General features: G+C 41.1%; 1 protein-coding gene across 1 annotated transcript in view; it reads right to left on the bottom strand.

The window, feature by feature from the left end:
* Positions 1 to 17,166, bottom strand: part of ctnnd2b (catenin (cadherin-associated protein), delta 2b) — a 173,160-nt gene that overhangs the window by 51,609 nt on the left and 104,385 nt on the right. Inside the window, exons 11-12 of the mRNA XM_008286297.1 lie at positions 7,816 to 7,948; positions 2,939 to 3,152 (exon numbers count right to left, since the gene is read on the bottom strand). Of these exons, the coding sequence (XP_008284519.1) occupies positions 2,939 to 3,152; positions 7,816 to 7,948 (347 nt within the window). The remainder of the gene's footprint in view (positions 1 to 2,938; positions 3,153 to 7,815; positions 7,949 to 17,166) is intronic.

Raw genomic sequence — 17,166 nt, 5'->3', positions numbered from 1 at the left:
GCTTCATCTTTCAAAAGATATGATACCATGCCGTATGAATCTACAATGACAAGTTTAACCACAAAAGTCAAGGAGTGCTTTTTAATTTTTTTAATTTTTTTTTTTTTGGTGCAACGTGGTTTCTTTTTTTTTTTTTTTTGCAAATTTTGTGTATCAGCTTCGTAGTTAAGTTTGGTTTGGGTTCATTTTCTAGCTGAACCACACACGGTTCATTCATTGGAAAGTTGGAAATCTGATGATCCATTCTGTTTTTTAGTTTCTGTTTATGATAGATGGTGTCATTTTGGCATTTTTTAAATTAAACAACATGCCGTTCAAACCTGCTGGCAGATTTATGGGTTCAGCTTTAAAAAAACCCCATAACTAAACCTGGACGTGACCAACGCATAGGCGACTGTTTAAATCCATTTTCAGATTTGTAAAATCTTCATTCTCTGTCAAAAACAGGAAAAAAGAAGTGATTACACTGCTCTCCTCCCCCAAACAAGGCCACATATACGACTCTGCTTTGTCAAACCTCTACTATAATAACAGGGAGGATTAAAACACCCCTTCTGATTAGCAAAACCTTAATTCTGTTTGTGAAAACAAATAGATCTGGACTTAATTGCCTTGCGGTGATAACGGTAAATGGCCTTGTTTTTGTGTTCTCACAAACAGAATAAAGCTGTGTTTTAAACAGCCTTTACTCTCTCTGTGTTCATTACTTCAGATTCAACATGTCTAAGAATAGTCGTTGGGCGTTGTTTGGATGGCCTCGGTCTAGATGTGGAAAATAAACGTCCTCACACACTGACTGAGCTGCTCCAGAAAGCAGAAATATCATGACAGATATCCTGCTCCGTACACTCCCACAGCAGAGAATGTTTTTTATGAGCGTGGGTGCCGGCAGGAGAAATCCATTTTTCTCATTTGGCTCCTGGACTGGAATTACCCACCCGACCTCGCCCACCCGCCCCCACCCCTGGGATTTTCTAGCCGTAGATCAGTTAGAAAATTGAGCAGTGTTCCTCCTTCAGCTCTGTCATCTCTCCATCCCCCTCCAGAGGTGAGAGTCCTTTTTACCGCGGCCGCCTGTGCGAATGCCAATCAAGGAAGGAAAAATTGCCTGGATGTATGTACAGTAAACGCTGTGAAAAACACTGGTAGAGGTAATCCTTTAATCTACAAGCCAGACCTCGGTGTGGCTTTGAACCTCAAATTAATCAACCCTGAATACATTTTTTATGACGTGGAAGATATTTGTGTTTACCGACAGAGAATACAAACACGCTGTGGATACAAGTGCAGTGTAGCCCTTTGCACAGAAGCTCAGTTTGACAAGTCAACAGCTCTTGATGAGTGCTGGGAAGCAGGCAGGTGGTAAACAATTCTGTGTGTTGTCGTGTGTGTGTGTGTGTGTGTGTGACGGTGTTTGTCTGTATCTGTGCTCGAGTGCAAATGGGTACATGCACAGTACAGCGTGTTTTGTGTGCTGTGCGAATGTAGCGTCCACGAAGGGTGAAAATGAATGTGTGTGTGTCTGAGTGGATGTGACCACAGGTAGATGGCATCCATGCATTAGTGCAGGCAGGAAGGGAAAAGCAGGATTTTGCTTTGTTTTTAAACAGATATGACTCTTTTGTAGTATACGTTACATAATGTGTTTAGAATATCACATTATTAGTTTTGGAATATGTGAGTGGTTTCATGCAGGCACGTTATATTGAGGTTATGAGCTCTGTTTATACCTAACTCTACAAAAAATAACAGTTATTAGACATACGCAGTAACTCATTTTATGAATTCTTCATTATTCTGTGGAAAGCCTTTATAAACATGAAACAATCTCCCTCTACATAACGGTCTCTATTCTTCCTATACTTTGAACCAGGTTCGGGTGGTCAGTGGTTAGTGGTTCTCTGCACAAACCTGCGTGTTTTCCCTGCGTGGGTTTTCTCTAGATGCTTCCTCCCTCAGCCCAACAGCATATACGGTTAATTGGTGATTCTGAAATGGCCGTAGGTGTGAGTGCATCCGTCTCTTTGTGTTAAACTCTCGCTGTGATGAACTGGCAACCTGTCCAGGGTGTTCCCTGCATCTCCCCCAGTGTCATCTAAGATAGGCTTCAATCCATCATGACCCTCTACGGGATGACGGGGAGTTTTTTTGGTTCCTTCCCACTGATGCCAGTTGCCTAAAAGAAACTTTTAATTTGTTGGGTTTGTCTGTTTGAAATGTTTATGGTGGCTCTGTATTGAATTGAAAAGCGTCTATAGCTGATGGATGGATGCATGGATAGGAGCAGGTTTAGGAAATCTTCAAGACATGATAGGTATTTCAACTTGAGAATCTTAATTCTGCCTCGTACACCCTTTTTGAGCTGAGAGGAATTTAAGCACGATGGGGAAATTTGGAATCTTTTATTCATTCTTTGATTTGGTTGGACGAAAAGTAGTCAAATAAGGACTAAAAATGCTAATATCTGCCAAATAGCTTTTAGCTGTAGACTTTAAAATCCTCTAAATCCAACATTTTGTTCCTACAAAAAGAAACAAAGCCCTTGCTGCTCCACCTGTTGAACTCTGCTCTGCACTCTGAATTGGGAACAGAAGCTTGCATGTCCAATTACACCACTCACTGAATTACTGGCACAATTATCCTTTACGCAATTTGTCCTCTGCCACATAATAGGGCTGCTGCTGGTGATAGAGCTACAATACCAAATTGCTGTATTGAAAAGGAGAATTTTAGTATTTAGCTACAACTGCATGGAAACAGTGATGCTGCTTAGAAGAAGACACAAGGAACCACCTGCTAAACATCCCCCAGATTCCTACAGATGCTTTTACCAGGAGGAGTAAATAGATTTTGGTGAGTTTTTCCAGGGAACAGTGTGATCTCAGGTCCTGGTATTCACTCCTGGTGTGGAACATCAAAATATCTACAGGTGTTTTACCTGTGAGCAGCTCTCGGATCTCAACATCTGTGGTCTTCCTGAGCAGTCGGACCAGAGCCGGTATTCCTCCGCAGTTCTTCAGGGCGATCTTGTTGTCGTCGTTGGCTTTGCCGTACACGAGGTTCCTCAAAGCTCCGCAGGCGCTGCGGTGCACGTCAGTCATCCGGTGGTCCAACAGGTCCACCAGCAGCTGGATTCCACCCTGCCGCCGGATCTGAGGACAGAGGAGGAGGGAAGGAATGAGGGGGCAGCAAAGGAACACTTAGGAACGATAGTGGTGTTTCTATGCATTTGTGCAACTTGTCCGCTCCGATATGTCTGCAGGAGTAGCTCAAGATATTTGGGCTTGTTTACCTCAAACAAAGGAAGACAAACTAGATTTTGTGCTATGTAAATATCATTTTGTATCTTGTCAGTACTTCAAAAAAACACACAGGGCGCTGGGGCTGACATTGCACTGATGCAAGCTTCATTTAAACATCAGCCACTGCACCTCTGTGCGTCTGCAGCCCTCCCTGCTTTCCTCCGTCTAGACAAAGAAAATGTAGGGCAGACTGGCTGCTCTCCATAAAAACAAAAGAGTCACTTTAGTGCAGGAGATTGTACACAGACAAGGCGGTTGTACATCGCGCCTTTGGTTGCTGCAGACGACGGTACAACAGCATGACGCCTCGTGCTGCTGATGCACTGAGGCTGAAAATGTCAAACCGGACACTGATTGTTTTGCAAATTAACTAGATGCTGAACTCAATGTCGGCTCCTGAAGCAACAGGCCTCGTAATGAGAGCTATGTCAAAAAAAAAAGAAAAAAAATCACTATGCAATTATAAAAACATTTAATTAAACCAAAATCCCCATTAAATTCAACCAACAGAATAATGACTGTAGCTTTACTTCACTTGACAAGGCAACAAATGTACAGGAATGTTTCTCAGCAAGTGCCACGAGTAGTTTTTTGTTGTTTAGGAACAACAATGTTTAGCATTTCTACTTGATAAACTACCTTATATTGTTATTTGATTATGTTTTTAACTGACTAATAGTCTTTTAAATCGACATAGACGTAAAAACAGATGTATACACTTACAATAACAGTAAACTGTTAAATTATTCACAACATCATCTTGCAATAATTGTATTACTCTGAAGTTGAAATGTAGAGTATTTGATCTTATGTATAATTAAAGACATGCAGGTTAGATGGACGGCACTGAAACTCAGGCTAAACACAACAACCTCAATGCAGCAAAAGGGAGTACACATGTGATTTCCAGTTAAGGCTGAGTGCATGGACAAGGTTACAAAGGAACCAGTGAGCGCCACAGTTTTCTGTTTCGACCTGGGTTGTTTCTAATGCAACATGGCTCCACATGGTACTGAACACTGAACGAGTGAGAAACCCAACTGTGAGACTTCATAAATATGCGAGAGAGCACAAGAGCATCAGCAGGTTACTGAACACAAGCAGCAGCACTAGTTAGGAGTCACAGAGGGAGCCACGCTACCAGTAACGAAAATAAGAGTCCGCACACAATTCACTATTTACAACACCTTGATATGGAAAACTGCGGGGTCAGTGCTGCTGACTTGGCACGAGGATTATCTGTGGAAACCGGCGGTTCAGTGATGCGCACACTGTGTGAAGGACATTGCATGAAGTCAACCTCTATGGACGCTGTCCAAGGAAAGAACCGCTGCTCACAAAAGAGCAAAAAAAACTGCAAGATGAAACTGTACCGGAAGCCCGATGAACATTGGCAGCACACTCTTTGGTCAGATGAAAGCAAAGTCAATGAGTTTGGATCCAATATGTTTGGCGTGGGCCTGGACCACCACAGCGACTGCAAGGTACAGGCCGCAAAAGATAGAGGTAAGCTGATATGGGGCTGCACGAGTGCAAACACTGTAGGGAAGATGACATTTATAGATGACACTATGAAATATAAGTTTGTACATTCAAGAGTTGAGTTGTCGGCTGTAGGAACAACAGGATCCGTAGATTGTATCTATTGCTGGAAAACTGAACAGACAGTCGTCCATACATACATGTCTCTTAGTCCATTATTTCACCACTCAGACATCTTCCTCAAGGGTAAAAAACAATTTGGCCTCTGTGTTGTAGCTTTGGCAGCCCTGCTCTAAATACTACCATACTTCATCAGTCATTTTCTCATCCTTCTCTGTCTCGCTCTATTTTTAATGCCTGTTGGCTGATTGCTGTTTGAAGAACTTTGTTTGCCCTCAAATCCATCGCCTCCATGGGGATTAATAAAGTGGAATCGAGCTGAATTGACTTGACATTGAGGAGACAGACGGAACAGTTTTTCTGCGAGACACTGAGTGATGGCGGCTCTAGAGGACGGGAGGAGAGAGTGCAGGGACGAGGTTGCGTCCAGAGCCGGGTTAAGTCTGCATAATGAGGAGTTAATGCCGTCTGATACGAAACGTGTCGGAGCTCGCGCAGGTGTACCCCCATGGGATGGAGTTTCCTCTAAGCAAAGACGAAAGCCAACAAGTTTTTGAAGAAGCAGAAGAGGAATAAGGAAGAACAAGTTCTACTAATTTCAGGACAAACCTGTGGCTTCAAGAGCACTATTGCCATGGGAGTTGATTCAACAAGTGGAGTAGTTTGCAGGTAGGTGGATTTTATTACCTTTGGACTGAGCCAGGCTAGCTGTTTTTGACCAGCTAAGCTAACCAACACAAGACAGAGGCATCCATCCTCCCAAATATCTTGGTAAGAAAGAAAGTAAGTGTACTGCATGGGTCCAAAATGTTGGATCTGATCCTGAACTGACCCCTAGAAACATACATTTTTAAAAACAAGAGAGCTGAGAGGATTCTGAGGAGGATCTGAGCTCAGCCAGACCTGACCCGAACAGACCTGAGCATAACAGATTTGATCCAAACTGCGATTGGCCCGAAGTGACCCGAGCAGAGAAAAAAAAAAAAAAAACGAATCCCTGGCAGCAGAATGAGGCGCTATCACTTAATTTGATCCATTAACAGCCAGCCGCAGTGAGCAGCGACATATCTAAATGGAGAAGAAGAAGAATATCATAAAAAATTGTTTGTATGGTTCAAAGACAAATTAATTGAAAGTTCTATTTCCACTCAGAACTGTTTTCACTCACATTGACTGTGACGTATCCCGTGATTAGAGATGACAGCGCTCGGGTTCGTTTGAATCTGGCTGTAAAAAGAGAGTCGACTAAATAGAGCAGAATTTGGAACAGAGGTTTGGTCCTGTGACGCACACTGTACTTCCCAAAATATCAAGAGTGGTAATTTTATGAAGGCTGCTGATGAGAAAACTGAAACACTGCACTGCTAGAATGACAAACAAGTACAGAAAGCATTGTGATAGGGCTGAACGAATATGGTCATAATGAGTTGTTATGGACAAAATGGGGCTGCAAGGTGGCGCAGTTGGTAGCACTGTTGCCTCGCAGCTAAAAGATCCCGGGTTCGCGTGGAGTTTGCATGTTCTCCCTGTGTAGTGTGGGTTCTCTCCGGGTTCTCCGGCTTCCTCCCACACAGTCTAAAAACATGTTGAGGTTAATTGGTGATTCTAAATTGTCCGTAGGTGTGAATGTGAGTGTGCTTGGTTGTCTGTCTCTAAGTGTAGCCCTGTGATAGACTGGTGACCTGTCCAGGGTGTCCCCTGCCTTCAGCCTGAGTCAGCTGGGATAGGCTCCAGCCCCCCCACGACCCTCGTGAGGATTAAGATAATGGATGGATGGACAAAATGTATGCAATGCACTTTCACATTTAAACAACCTAAGCACTTCTTCAGCTTCTAAGTTGTGCTACTACTCACTATTCCACGACATGTATGCATATATATATATATTTGCATTTGCACAGTTTATTATAATTATTAGTAGTAGTATTAGTAGTAGAAGTAGCATTTTTATACTTGTGTTTGCACTATTTCATATATGTACATTGTTCTTCTAGTATGTGTGTATCTCTGTGTGTACTGCTGCTGACAACACTGAATTTCTCCAATGTGAGATAAATAAAGGCATATCTTATCTTATCTTATCTCATCTCATCTCATCTCATCTAATCTAATCTTACTTTCCTGCTAATATACACATATTAGCATCAAATAAGACTTCAAATAATCTTCACTGGAATTCGGTGTATCTGCTAGAAGAAAATATAAATTTAATTGAGCCCAAATTGCTTTACTTGCTGAATATCCAATGTTCCTAAACACCTCACACTTTCTGTACACTTCACTGTGTACAGAGGAGCCTCTAGTCTCCACTCTCAGACAGCTGTGTGCACAATTACTTTGAAAAGAGCAAAACAAGATATTGTAATGTTAGATTTAAAGTTGAAACTGAGTGATTTTATCTACGTGAGCTGTTTTTTCGCATTATAAACTTCAAAAAAAATCATAGTGAATCTTTTTTATTTGATTGTGAAAAGCCAAAATCAAGACTGCTATTAATACTTGAATATTTGCTCTACGCTGTGGATATGTTGCAGTGATATTTCTTCATTCGTCTGTTCCGTGACCATCAAAAAAACATTTTCAGAGAAGCGCACACCTTGGTCTCCCACAATCTTACTCAAGGCTCAAAGCGCTGATGAAACGGCGTTCGTCAGACCTCGGCAAATAGATCAAATGCGCCAAATCTCCATGCATATCTAGATACGAGAGGAAATGAGTATTTCTGCCTGTGTTTTGATTAAAGTCTCTCGGATTAAACTCTGAAGAGGAGTCAAATCGTGCGTTTGTGTGCATAAATAGAAGGAACAGGGCGGTGTAGCGCAGTGATGTAGGGGCCCCTCAAGCAAAAGTTTTCAATTCATTCTGTCTGAGAGTTCTTTCTCTCGGGAGAAAGAACTTCAGAGATCAATACCTCAGATTTGATCTTGTTGTCTCCGAAGCAGAGGTGCTGGAGGTAGGCAGCAGCGTTGGACTGGACTGATGGGAACTGATGCTGCAACATCTGGATCACCTCTGGCAGCTCTGGATCCCTCCAGCCAAACTCCCTACAGAGAGACGCACACACACATACACAGAGAAAACACGGTATGGTTGGATGAATGCAGCGATAGAGACGTGTGTGTGTGTTAGTGTGTGTTTGTGTGTGTTTGTGTGGAGCTGAACCTGTTACTAGGCAGCTTGCCTCCCCACTGTGACCCTGATTTAAAATGCTCACCAGAGAAAAAGAAGGACAGAGAGAGAGAGAGAGAGGCAGAAACAAGGGTAGGAGATGAATCAAAAGAGAGAAAACAGAAAGACTGACAGATTAAATACACAGATGATGCTGTGTTTAAATTATGTATAATAGCTATTCATTTGAGGTGACATTATTCAGCGCTAGCATGGAAAAAAAAAAAAAAAACCATCACTGTAATTTTGTACATTAACTGTTTGCTATGAGGAGCATGTTGAGCAGTGACAAAGCACTAAAGACCTGCCTATTTAGACACACCATCATGTTTGACCCTGACCACACAATGCTCACCATGTGATTACACAACGTAAGAGAAAGGCAGAAATTATGCAATTTAAATGTCACGGATGAATTAATGGTTTGGCTTGATTGTGGCAGAGGACAAAAAGTAATCTGCAAATCTGACGTCAGTGTAGGAATTCAAAGTAAGAACTTCAATGAAAGATGTGAAATGTGTTCTGTTGTTTTAGTCACTTTTTCAGTTGTGCCATGATAAATTCTTCTTCTACAATGGTTATGTACATGCTACCGTGTACTTTAATTGGATTTCTAACAATTTAAACGATTTAATACGATTTCTAATGATTTAATTTGCTGCCCAAAGTCTGGATCCAACCATCCAGCACTTTTGGGATGAACTGAAACACTGTCTGCGAGTTCAGCCTCTCACAATTATTATATAGTTGTCTGATGCTATTATATGACTCGACTACCATCATTATGTTTAATCGAATCATTTCCATTCACCTGTATAAAAGCAGCTTGATGAAACCAACTCAGATGCCACATTTCAGTGACCATTTTACTAGATTATTGGCACCAACTGTTTCTACCAAGATGCTTACCTTCTAATGTTTGACCAATCTCATTTCCATTAGCATCAAGTGGTGCTATCGTTGCAATTTTAGTTGCAAAGCCAAACACCACATCATCGGTGTGGGCGTATGTTTGTTTAAAAGAAAAGCCCAATAACTTCCAGCAAAAAAGAGGCATCAAAGGCGCTAATATCACTAATGTAAAACTAATAGATGCAATAAAGACAAAAGAGAAAGATACCTCAGTGGCAATTAATCAACTAAAAGTTCATGATCATGACAGCATTAATCGCTACCACCGCTACTGAGATTTTAAAATGTTGTCTCTCAGAAGAATGAAACCCACATTTAAAAGATCATTTACCTTGAACTAAAATGTCAGCCTTGGACTTGCTTAATATGCCCTATTACTGTTCTGGTTTGTTCTGATTTGATGGTTCTGTCTTTAAAAACCTTCAACCCTTTATAGGGCACTCCTTGAAATACTTGGAAAATAAACATGTCAACCCCTGGGTGCTATTGAAGGATATTTCAAGATATTTTTACTTTTGTGACTTAAAAAAAAATAAAAATGTTGTAAATCAAGATGAATAAAGTTGCCATATATGGTAAGTTGCTCGTCTACGGTTAAAAAAAGAGGAATTTATAATAAATAAAAGAAAAAGTAACAAACTGCAAAAAACATTTATTTAGGAATATTTTAGTTTGAGGTAATGATACGAACGTGACAAAGTATTTATAAAGTGCTTGGCAAGTTCATTTAGTCACATTGTTCTTGGGGTAGTGGTTTTGGCACTAATCTCCAAAAATAAATCAAAGTGGAGCTCGATGCAAACCAGTAACAAAGTGTTTATAAAGCGCCTGGGACATTTGTTTAGTGACATTTTTCATAAGGTAGTGACATTGGCACTCATATAAAAACTAAATCAAAGAGCACATGGTTCTTCAACTTCAAGGAGAGGCACAGGGCGGCCATATTGAACGTCCAAGGAAGTTACCAAATATGGTCGCTTGGCCCATAAAGGGTTAATAAGTTGTGGACTTCACTGCTAGACATGACTGGACACTGACCTGCTGTGGTTACCCAGTTACACTATTCCTCATCTCTGTAAGATTTAACAGCTTCCACAATCTTGAGCAACTGTTCCAAAGTGATTTTCCTGCAGAGATTAATGAAGTTTCTCTGATTCTGACTCTTAACAGCATCTCACATAAGACCCACATCTTTGTAGGACGAATGTCATGAAGTACGAATGTTCAAAGTACCTGCAAGTGCAAATTTTCAGCTATAATGATGTGCTCAAAAAGTAGTTTAACCTAGTTTCTGAAATGAAAAGTCCAGGAACAATTTTTTGTTAAATGAGCTGCAGTAGCTCGTGGCTAGGAGCCCAATGTCCAGAGTTTGGCAAGCAGATTCTCTGCGGCCATGAATGTGTGCAATTCCTACTGTTTAATGTCAAGAAAGTTAACCATGTAGTGTCACTTTAGTGTGCCTTCCAATTGCTTTGTCTAGTAGTATCTAATAAAACCCAGTTGAGCAATTAGTGACGATCTTGATGCACTAGAATCCTATATCAACAGCCAATTCCCAAAAGAAATGCAGATGTTTCAGAGCTGAACACATGCACAGAACGACCTGTTTGCTCCTAAAGTCACCAACATAAAGGTGGCATTTCACCATTTTTTTCAACGTAATGTAAACCTCTGGGTGCAATGTATCCCTCTGCAGCCTATTAGTCCTGTTCTCTCCTACACTATAAATACAGAAATGTGTGCGCAGTCAGTGTCTACTCGATGAGTTCTGGTGCAATCGCGAGTCATTATGGCAGCTGTTTTGGGGGGAAGAGAATACTGAGTAGTTCTTCAGCCCCTGTAAGAGCTTCTTCCTGCTGTGATGATAAGTCCTTCCTTCTAACTGCCCCAGCTGCTCCGGTTTTAGCTCGTAACCAGGGGTCTACTGGTGCTTTTGCCTTGAGGCGTGCTTCAGGCCAATAGGCACACGCAAACACACATGCAGAGACACACTAAGCTCGCTAACCCTATACGTGTGTGTGTGTGTGTATGAAAATAGAAATGCAGATTAACGTGAGAAAGATGTGATGTGAGACATTAAAGTCCCGGTGAGGGATCAGAGAGCAGGATGGCGAGCGGAGATGGATGCGGGGCTCATTGCTGCAGATTATCTGTGGCCGACGGCAGCACAACTATTTCCTTGACAGCGATGGTTTCTAGGGATCTTTGTTTGGGGCAAAGTTTTATTCCCACGGTGGGATTAAACATTCTTGGGTTGTGGAAGGAGAAGATCATACTTCCTGGATACTAATTTAGCTCTAATTTTGTTTTACTATGCTGTGCTGCTTTTGATGCGTCCCGCACATGTAGCTTCTGTTCTTAAATTTCTTCGCGGTGTGATTCAAACGCGTCTGACAGTCGTGAGAAGTTCGGGGCCGCATACAGAAGCGCCCGTTTGCTCCGCTGTTATGTAGAAGCCGTTTCTCTTTGATGTATCTTATTCTTGATGCAGCAACAGCCCAACGTCCCCGTGGAGATAATTTCAGTGCAGTCTAATCTAACATAAACACACGCACACACACACAAACACTCGCAGGTTTACACACACGCACGCACACACACACACATCGCCGAACGCCGTAGGACAGCATGCAGCTTAGAGCAGCATTAGCCAACACACATGCACAATCCAGTGCACTAATGTAGAAGTCAAACACGCACGCATGGAGTACACACACTCATTGACTTGCATACGCAGCCAGCCATCAAAGGCAGAGCAGAAGAGCCAGGATTAGAAAGCTTTTGTCTCTAAGTTTCATAATGGGCCAATGGGATAAACCCACTGTTTCAAAATTGAGGAAATTGGAGAGAGAATTATTTCAAAGGTTATTTTTTTCTCCCTCTCTTTTTATATTCCTTTAACATTTTTCTGTCTTTTTTGTTGCCTAAATCTCTTGCCTCTCTGTTTCCTTCCCGCCTCCCTCCAGGCACAGTCAAACACACATGCATCAAACTGTTGTTATGCACATACAGTAGCCTCAATAAATAGGATTAGAGATGACATAACCTTGTGTAGGTCACCTTCTGGGTTAATTGGCTGATAAGACATCTAACGTTATGGCTGAGTGAGCTGTCACATGTGTGTGTGTGTGTGTGTGTATATATGTGTGTTTACGTCTCTTTTTTTTTTTTTCTTTTCTCCACATCGTGATTAGAAAGTGGGACACCAGCGATAACGTCTGTAAACATGCAGCTTCTTTAATAATCAGTCAACCAGATGGCCTCCCTTATCAGGCCGATCCAACTACTTATGTAATCAGTTGATTAACTAAAGGGGTTAAACTGATTAACTGGTAAAAACAACATATAACTGTATTAAACACAAAAAACCTAAAAGGGTAGAGGTGTGCGTAACTAGATGAGTACATTCAGTGTATTTTCACTTTACTTAAGTACTTTTATGCTGCACTGTACTTGTGTTTATCGAGAATCTAGAAGAAAATATTGTCCTTCAGGGCTCCAGAGTGGGGTATTTATGTTGCACATGTGACCAAAAGTCTATTAAGCATCTATTAAACATGTGTATTAAACATTTTCATTGGTTGCACTGGTGCTGTTGCTGTCAGAGCGTTGATGTTCCAAACTGAAATATTAAAAAACATGACAGCTGAACGTCCAGTAAAACAGACCTCCTCCCTGCACCACCAGATTGCTGCAAATCGAAGCAGTGAGGAGTCGGAAATGAAAATAAAATGCACCACTGGTTAGTACAACAAGGGGCCATCTTTGACTAACTGTAAGTCCAAAACTGAGTAATTGTACAAAACATCTCTTTGCACCTTTATTCCTGTTTACAATCATTTACATAACGTGATAAAAAAATGTGTATGAGGACTGACAAAAAGAACAAGTAACTCTCAAAGTATATTATTCTGCACCACAAGGTGTCGTAAACCATTTAGGGTGAACATAAAGTAGATGCACCTAAAACAAAAAGTCCAGCACAACACTGCATTTGTGAGCCTCACGAATGCCAGAAATTGTTCAGCGCCACATAAAAAAGGTTAATAAAACTGAATTGCATATCTCTTATTTGTTCTTCCTCTTACTTCTGTTTAGAGTGTAATCATGAAGGAGTTTTGAGGCTACATCCCATGATGCTTTGGGGATGCAATCAGGAAACACAATCAGCATTGTTGCTAACAGAAAACAGACAACTAGCATTGGGCTGCAACAAGTTTCTGTAAAGTTCACATTTTGTCAAATTAGCATCATTGAAAATACAGGAAATTAGCAACTGGCAGGTTTGCAGTACATTGAGGTGCCATTGATGTCCAGACAACCTAAAAACCTGATGATTCTCAGACTGTTTTGGGAGTTATGGGAAACATCTATTCAAGATTTTCAAAGAGGATTTATAGTTATTTTTGATGGTCATATGAGATAATGATGTCCTTTGAAAGTGTCCGTTACACTGAATCCTAAAACGTCCTTCGCCTGTGTGTTCATTTGATCAGTTGTCACTCCAAAAATGACTAAAATGTGTGATGCAAATTGCAACTGTTGGGTGCTTCCTCTCTGAGCTAACATCCCATCATGCAACTGTTCCTTTTAGTGTCTTTCTGGATGCAGAATAATGAGAGTTATCCACTCAACTCGTACAATTTTAGTAACAACAGAAGCTATTTAACATCAGCTTTCACACAAGAAGTCCATCAGTGCTGCTGTTCTTCAAACTGTTTCGCCATCCTTTTTTTTGTGTGTTTTTTTGTCTGCTGAACTGGTAAAATGAGGTTGGAAGAGTGCTTTTCAGCTCTATTACTCATCAAAACAACATGCAATGATGTTACCTGCACATCAGTGGCCAAAGAACAAACACCACTTGAAGGCCAAAGTGGCCCTTTTAGCCGCACTCTGCCATAATTATTATCAAAAACACTCCACATTGTCATTTCTGCAATCTCTCCATCTTTTTCTTCAGGGTTTTCTGAAGTCTCGTGGCTAAAGCTGCAACTCTAGGGCACGTGTATCACTATGAACACACACACACACAAACACAAGCCAGTGGTACTTTACGCAAATACCAGAATGAACAATTATCACTTGAATGAATAGAGGGACACAGTTTAATGGCTGCCAGCCTGCTGGCCCGCCCACACATGTTCACAAGGAAAAACACGACTGTGGCACACACGTTTAAGAACTGACAGGAGTCGTGAACAGGTAAGAAACAAACATGCAGAAAACATACACAAACACACACACAGTGACAGAACCAGAGCCCAGAATAGTTGTGACCCCAGAGAGAAAGTGGCACATCGCAGCAGATCAAACTCAACCCGAGGCTTCAGACTGTAAAGCTCTGCAGGCATTCACAAACAGGAAAAAAAACAACAACATATTTATCATACATGTACATGCTGTACACGCTGCAACATGCTGCGATACACAAACTGTTGTTACCGGGCGTCGTATATCAAAGAAGCAAAAGTAAATTCTGAAGCAGACCGACACAAATAATCTACAGTTGTGAAACTAGACTGTCTGTCTTCTCTCCTGTGTGTGTTCTGCCCCAGAAAGCTGTACTATAATGGTTCATTCATTCACTAACTTTAGCCCGAAGCTGTACAACTTTTCACTCAGCGCCTCTCGTGTGTGTGTGTGTGTTTGTGTGTGTGTCTCCCAAAAAGGGAACACAGGAGGATATGATGCTCCCAGTCCTAAACACTGTGTGACAACATCACAGCGGGATGAGCAAATACTACTGAGCCATCTGTGAACTTCGGGCAAAAGTGTTCACACAGGATGTGTTTGTACTGTTTTAATGTCGGAGTTAAGAAAAGAATATGCGCCGTGTTTGGAGAGCACTTGTGTTCTGGAAGGCAGAAAAATCCAACTAGAACCCCCCCAAAAAAAAAAAAGTACAAGCAGTGTACAAGCGCTTCATGGTGTTTAAGTGAATTAAACAGTAGGGTGTCTTCCTTCAAGATGTTTAGCCTGTAAGCTTTAAATCATGTTTACTTCAGTCTTCATGTGGATGCTTTTAACGCTATATGTCTAAAAATTCTCAGCTGGCAAAGCTTGTTTTTTTTATTTATTTATTTATTTTTAGTAGCAAATGACATGCTACAATAAAAACAGGGTTTAAAATGAGAAATCAAAATGTGGCCTAAAGTTGTGCCATGATATTTAGTTTCAATAAAAGTTTGGGATAATATAGATCACTGACTGATGTTCGACTGGATCAATAAATAAGTCACCCAGCATTGCCGTACATTGTGAGTGAAAATGTGATTAATTAAAAAAAACATATACAGTCTTCAAATGTCTTTTACTGCTTTGATGGTTTATAGTTTGATCCATTATTTATGTCCACAGGTCTTATGTGGTGTTGAATGGAGCAGCGACAATCAGTCAATCGATTAGTTTGATTTATTGCCAACTAATTTAGTAATTAGTCAGTTTGAGTAATTTTTTTAAGGAAAAAAAAGTCAAAATTGTCTGATGCTAGATTCTAAACTTTTAATAAGTTCTGGTTTCTTCCTTCTTATTCAGGACTATAAATTCAATATATTTGGGTTGTGATCATCTGGACTTTGGTTTGGTCAACATTTTATTTTTTTAATCATCTTCTGACTTTATATAGATTTTTTTTTCTTTCTTTTTTTTTTTAATAAAATGAGAACTTTGAAGTAATTTGATGAGCCTTCAGTTCCAAGTTCACTTGGGTACCTGGACTCCCAGTGTTCAAGTCTAGTTCTGATTTGAAGTGCTGCCGCCACCTTTGCACAACTCCAGCAAGTTCTTCTCTAACAGACTTAGTTATTTTTAGTGTTGCTCCATTTTTTTTTTCCCGTCTCCAGTGTCTTCCTTTACATTTCTGACACTTTCTGTGTTTCCTATAAATAAGCATTTTCCTCTTCTTCTTTTATTTTATCTTGGCTTCAACTCTGTCCTTTCACCCTTTTGTCCTGCAGATGGCTCCAATTTTAACAAGTCAGAATAAAGACGAAAAATCCAGTCAAGAAAACAGAGCATTAGAAACACAGAGAAAAGAACTGGAAACAAGATTGAACTGATGTGAGAGTGTGATCTATATATTTATATATATGCATCCCCACCACCACCGACACATATATGTCCATCTACACTTATGTGTGTGTCTGATTTAACTCCCCCAAGAGACACGACTGCTTCATTTGGCGACTCAGTGGACTGGGACAAAGTACTGACAAACTGTCAATCCACTCTTTGTTCCCAACCAACCAGGTGGGCTGCCTCACATCGCCACTTGTCTAGGTATGTGACTGATTGTGTGTGTGTGTGTTTTAGTGTGCGATTTGTGTCACCCACAGCCAAAACATTTACACCACAATACGGGATGCCAGGCTGCAGGCAAACCAACAATTAAACCCGGTAAATAAATAAACTATCTATGAATTATGCATTCAGAAGGCAGGGTGAGGCGCTGTGATGTGAGGGCTGCAGGCACATGATGCTCACTGCTATATCGGGCTGAAAGGATTTCCTGTGAGTCAGGCGTTTTTGAGGAATGGAGCGATTTGAAACCAGAGAGCAAACTATGCGATTTGTGTCGGGTATATCTGTGCGTGTGTGTTCCTGCTGAGGACTGTCGGTGGGGGGAAATGGAGATGCGTCAGATGACTCATCGCCCCCCTGAAAGACAGACGGAAAATACAGACAGAGGCAGACAGGTAGAGTAAACCTGCAGAGTAAACTGAAAGAAGACGGAAGGAACGAAAGGAAATTTGAAGCAAAAACGGACGAGAGTGCTGATTCACTGCGTCCGTTTTTCAGGAGGCTGATTAACAACCAAACAGTATTTATAGCGACAAAGAATGGAACAAACACCAGCGCCGGATTGGTTAGCATGACATAACGAACTCATCTCAGACCAGCAACACATGGCGGTCTGTCTACAACATGTTCGGCTGACGGGCACGGCAATTAGCACAGTAACTGACTAATGATGGACAACACTGGTTAAACTCAACAGTCCATGTAATTGTCTTTGCAATAAAGCATGTGCTCATTCCGTTTGCAGATCTTGTTCGTCTGTCTTTCATTTTCTCTGAACCCGCAAAATGTGATTTGTTCGTAAGTGAATAGTGTGCAATTAAGATGGGATCAGTCACTTCACAGGTGTAGCTGTATTCGCTGTGTAAGGACTGTGCTGCCATAG

This window comes from Stegastes partitus, unplaced genomic scaffold (assembly GCF_000690725.1).
Source record: "Stegastes partitus isolate 25-593 unplaced genomic scaffold, Stegastes_partitus-1.0.2 Scaffold447, whole genome shotgun sequence".
Classification (NCBI taxonomy): Eukaryota; Metazoa; Chordata; class Actinopteri; family Pomacentridae; genus Stegastes; species Stegastes partitus.
Note: the sequence above shows the minus strand (reverse complement) of the source record. Positions and strands in the feature narration are given on the sequence as shown.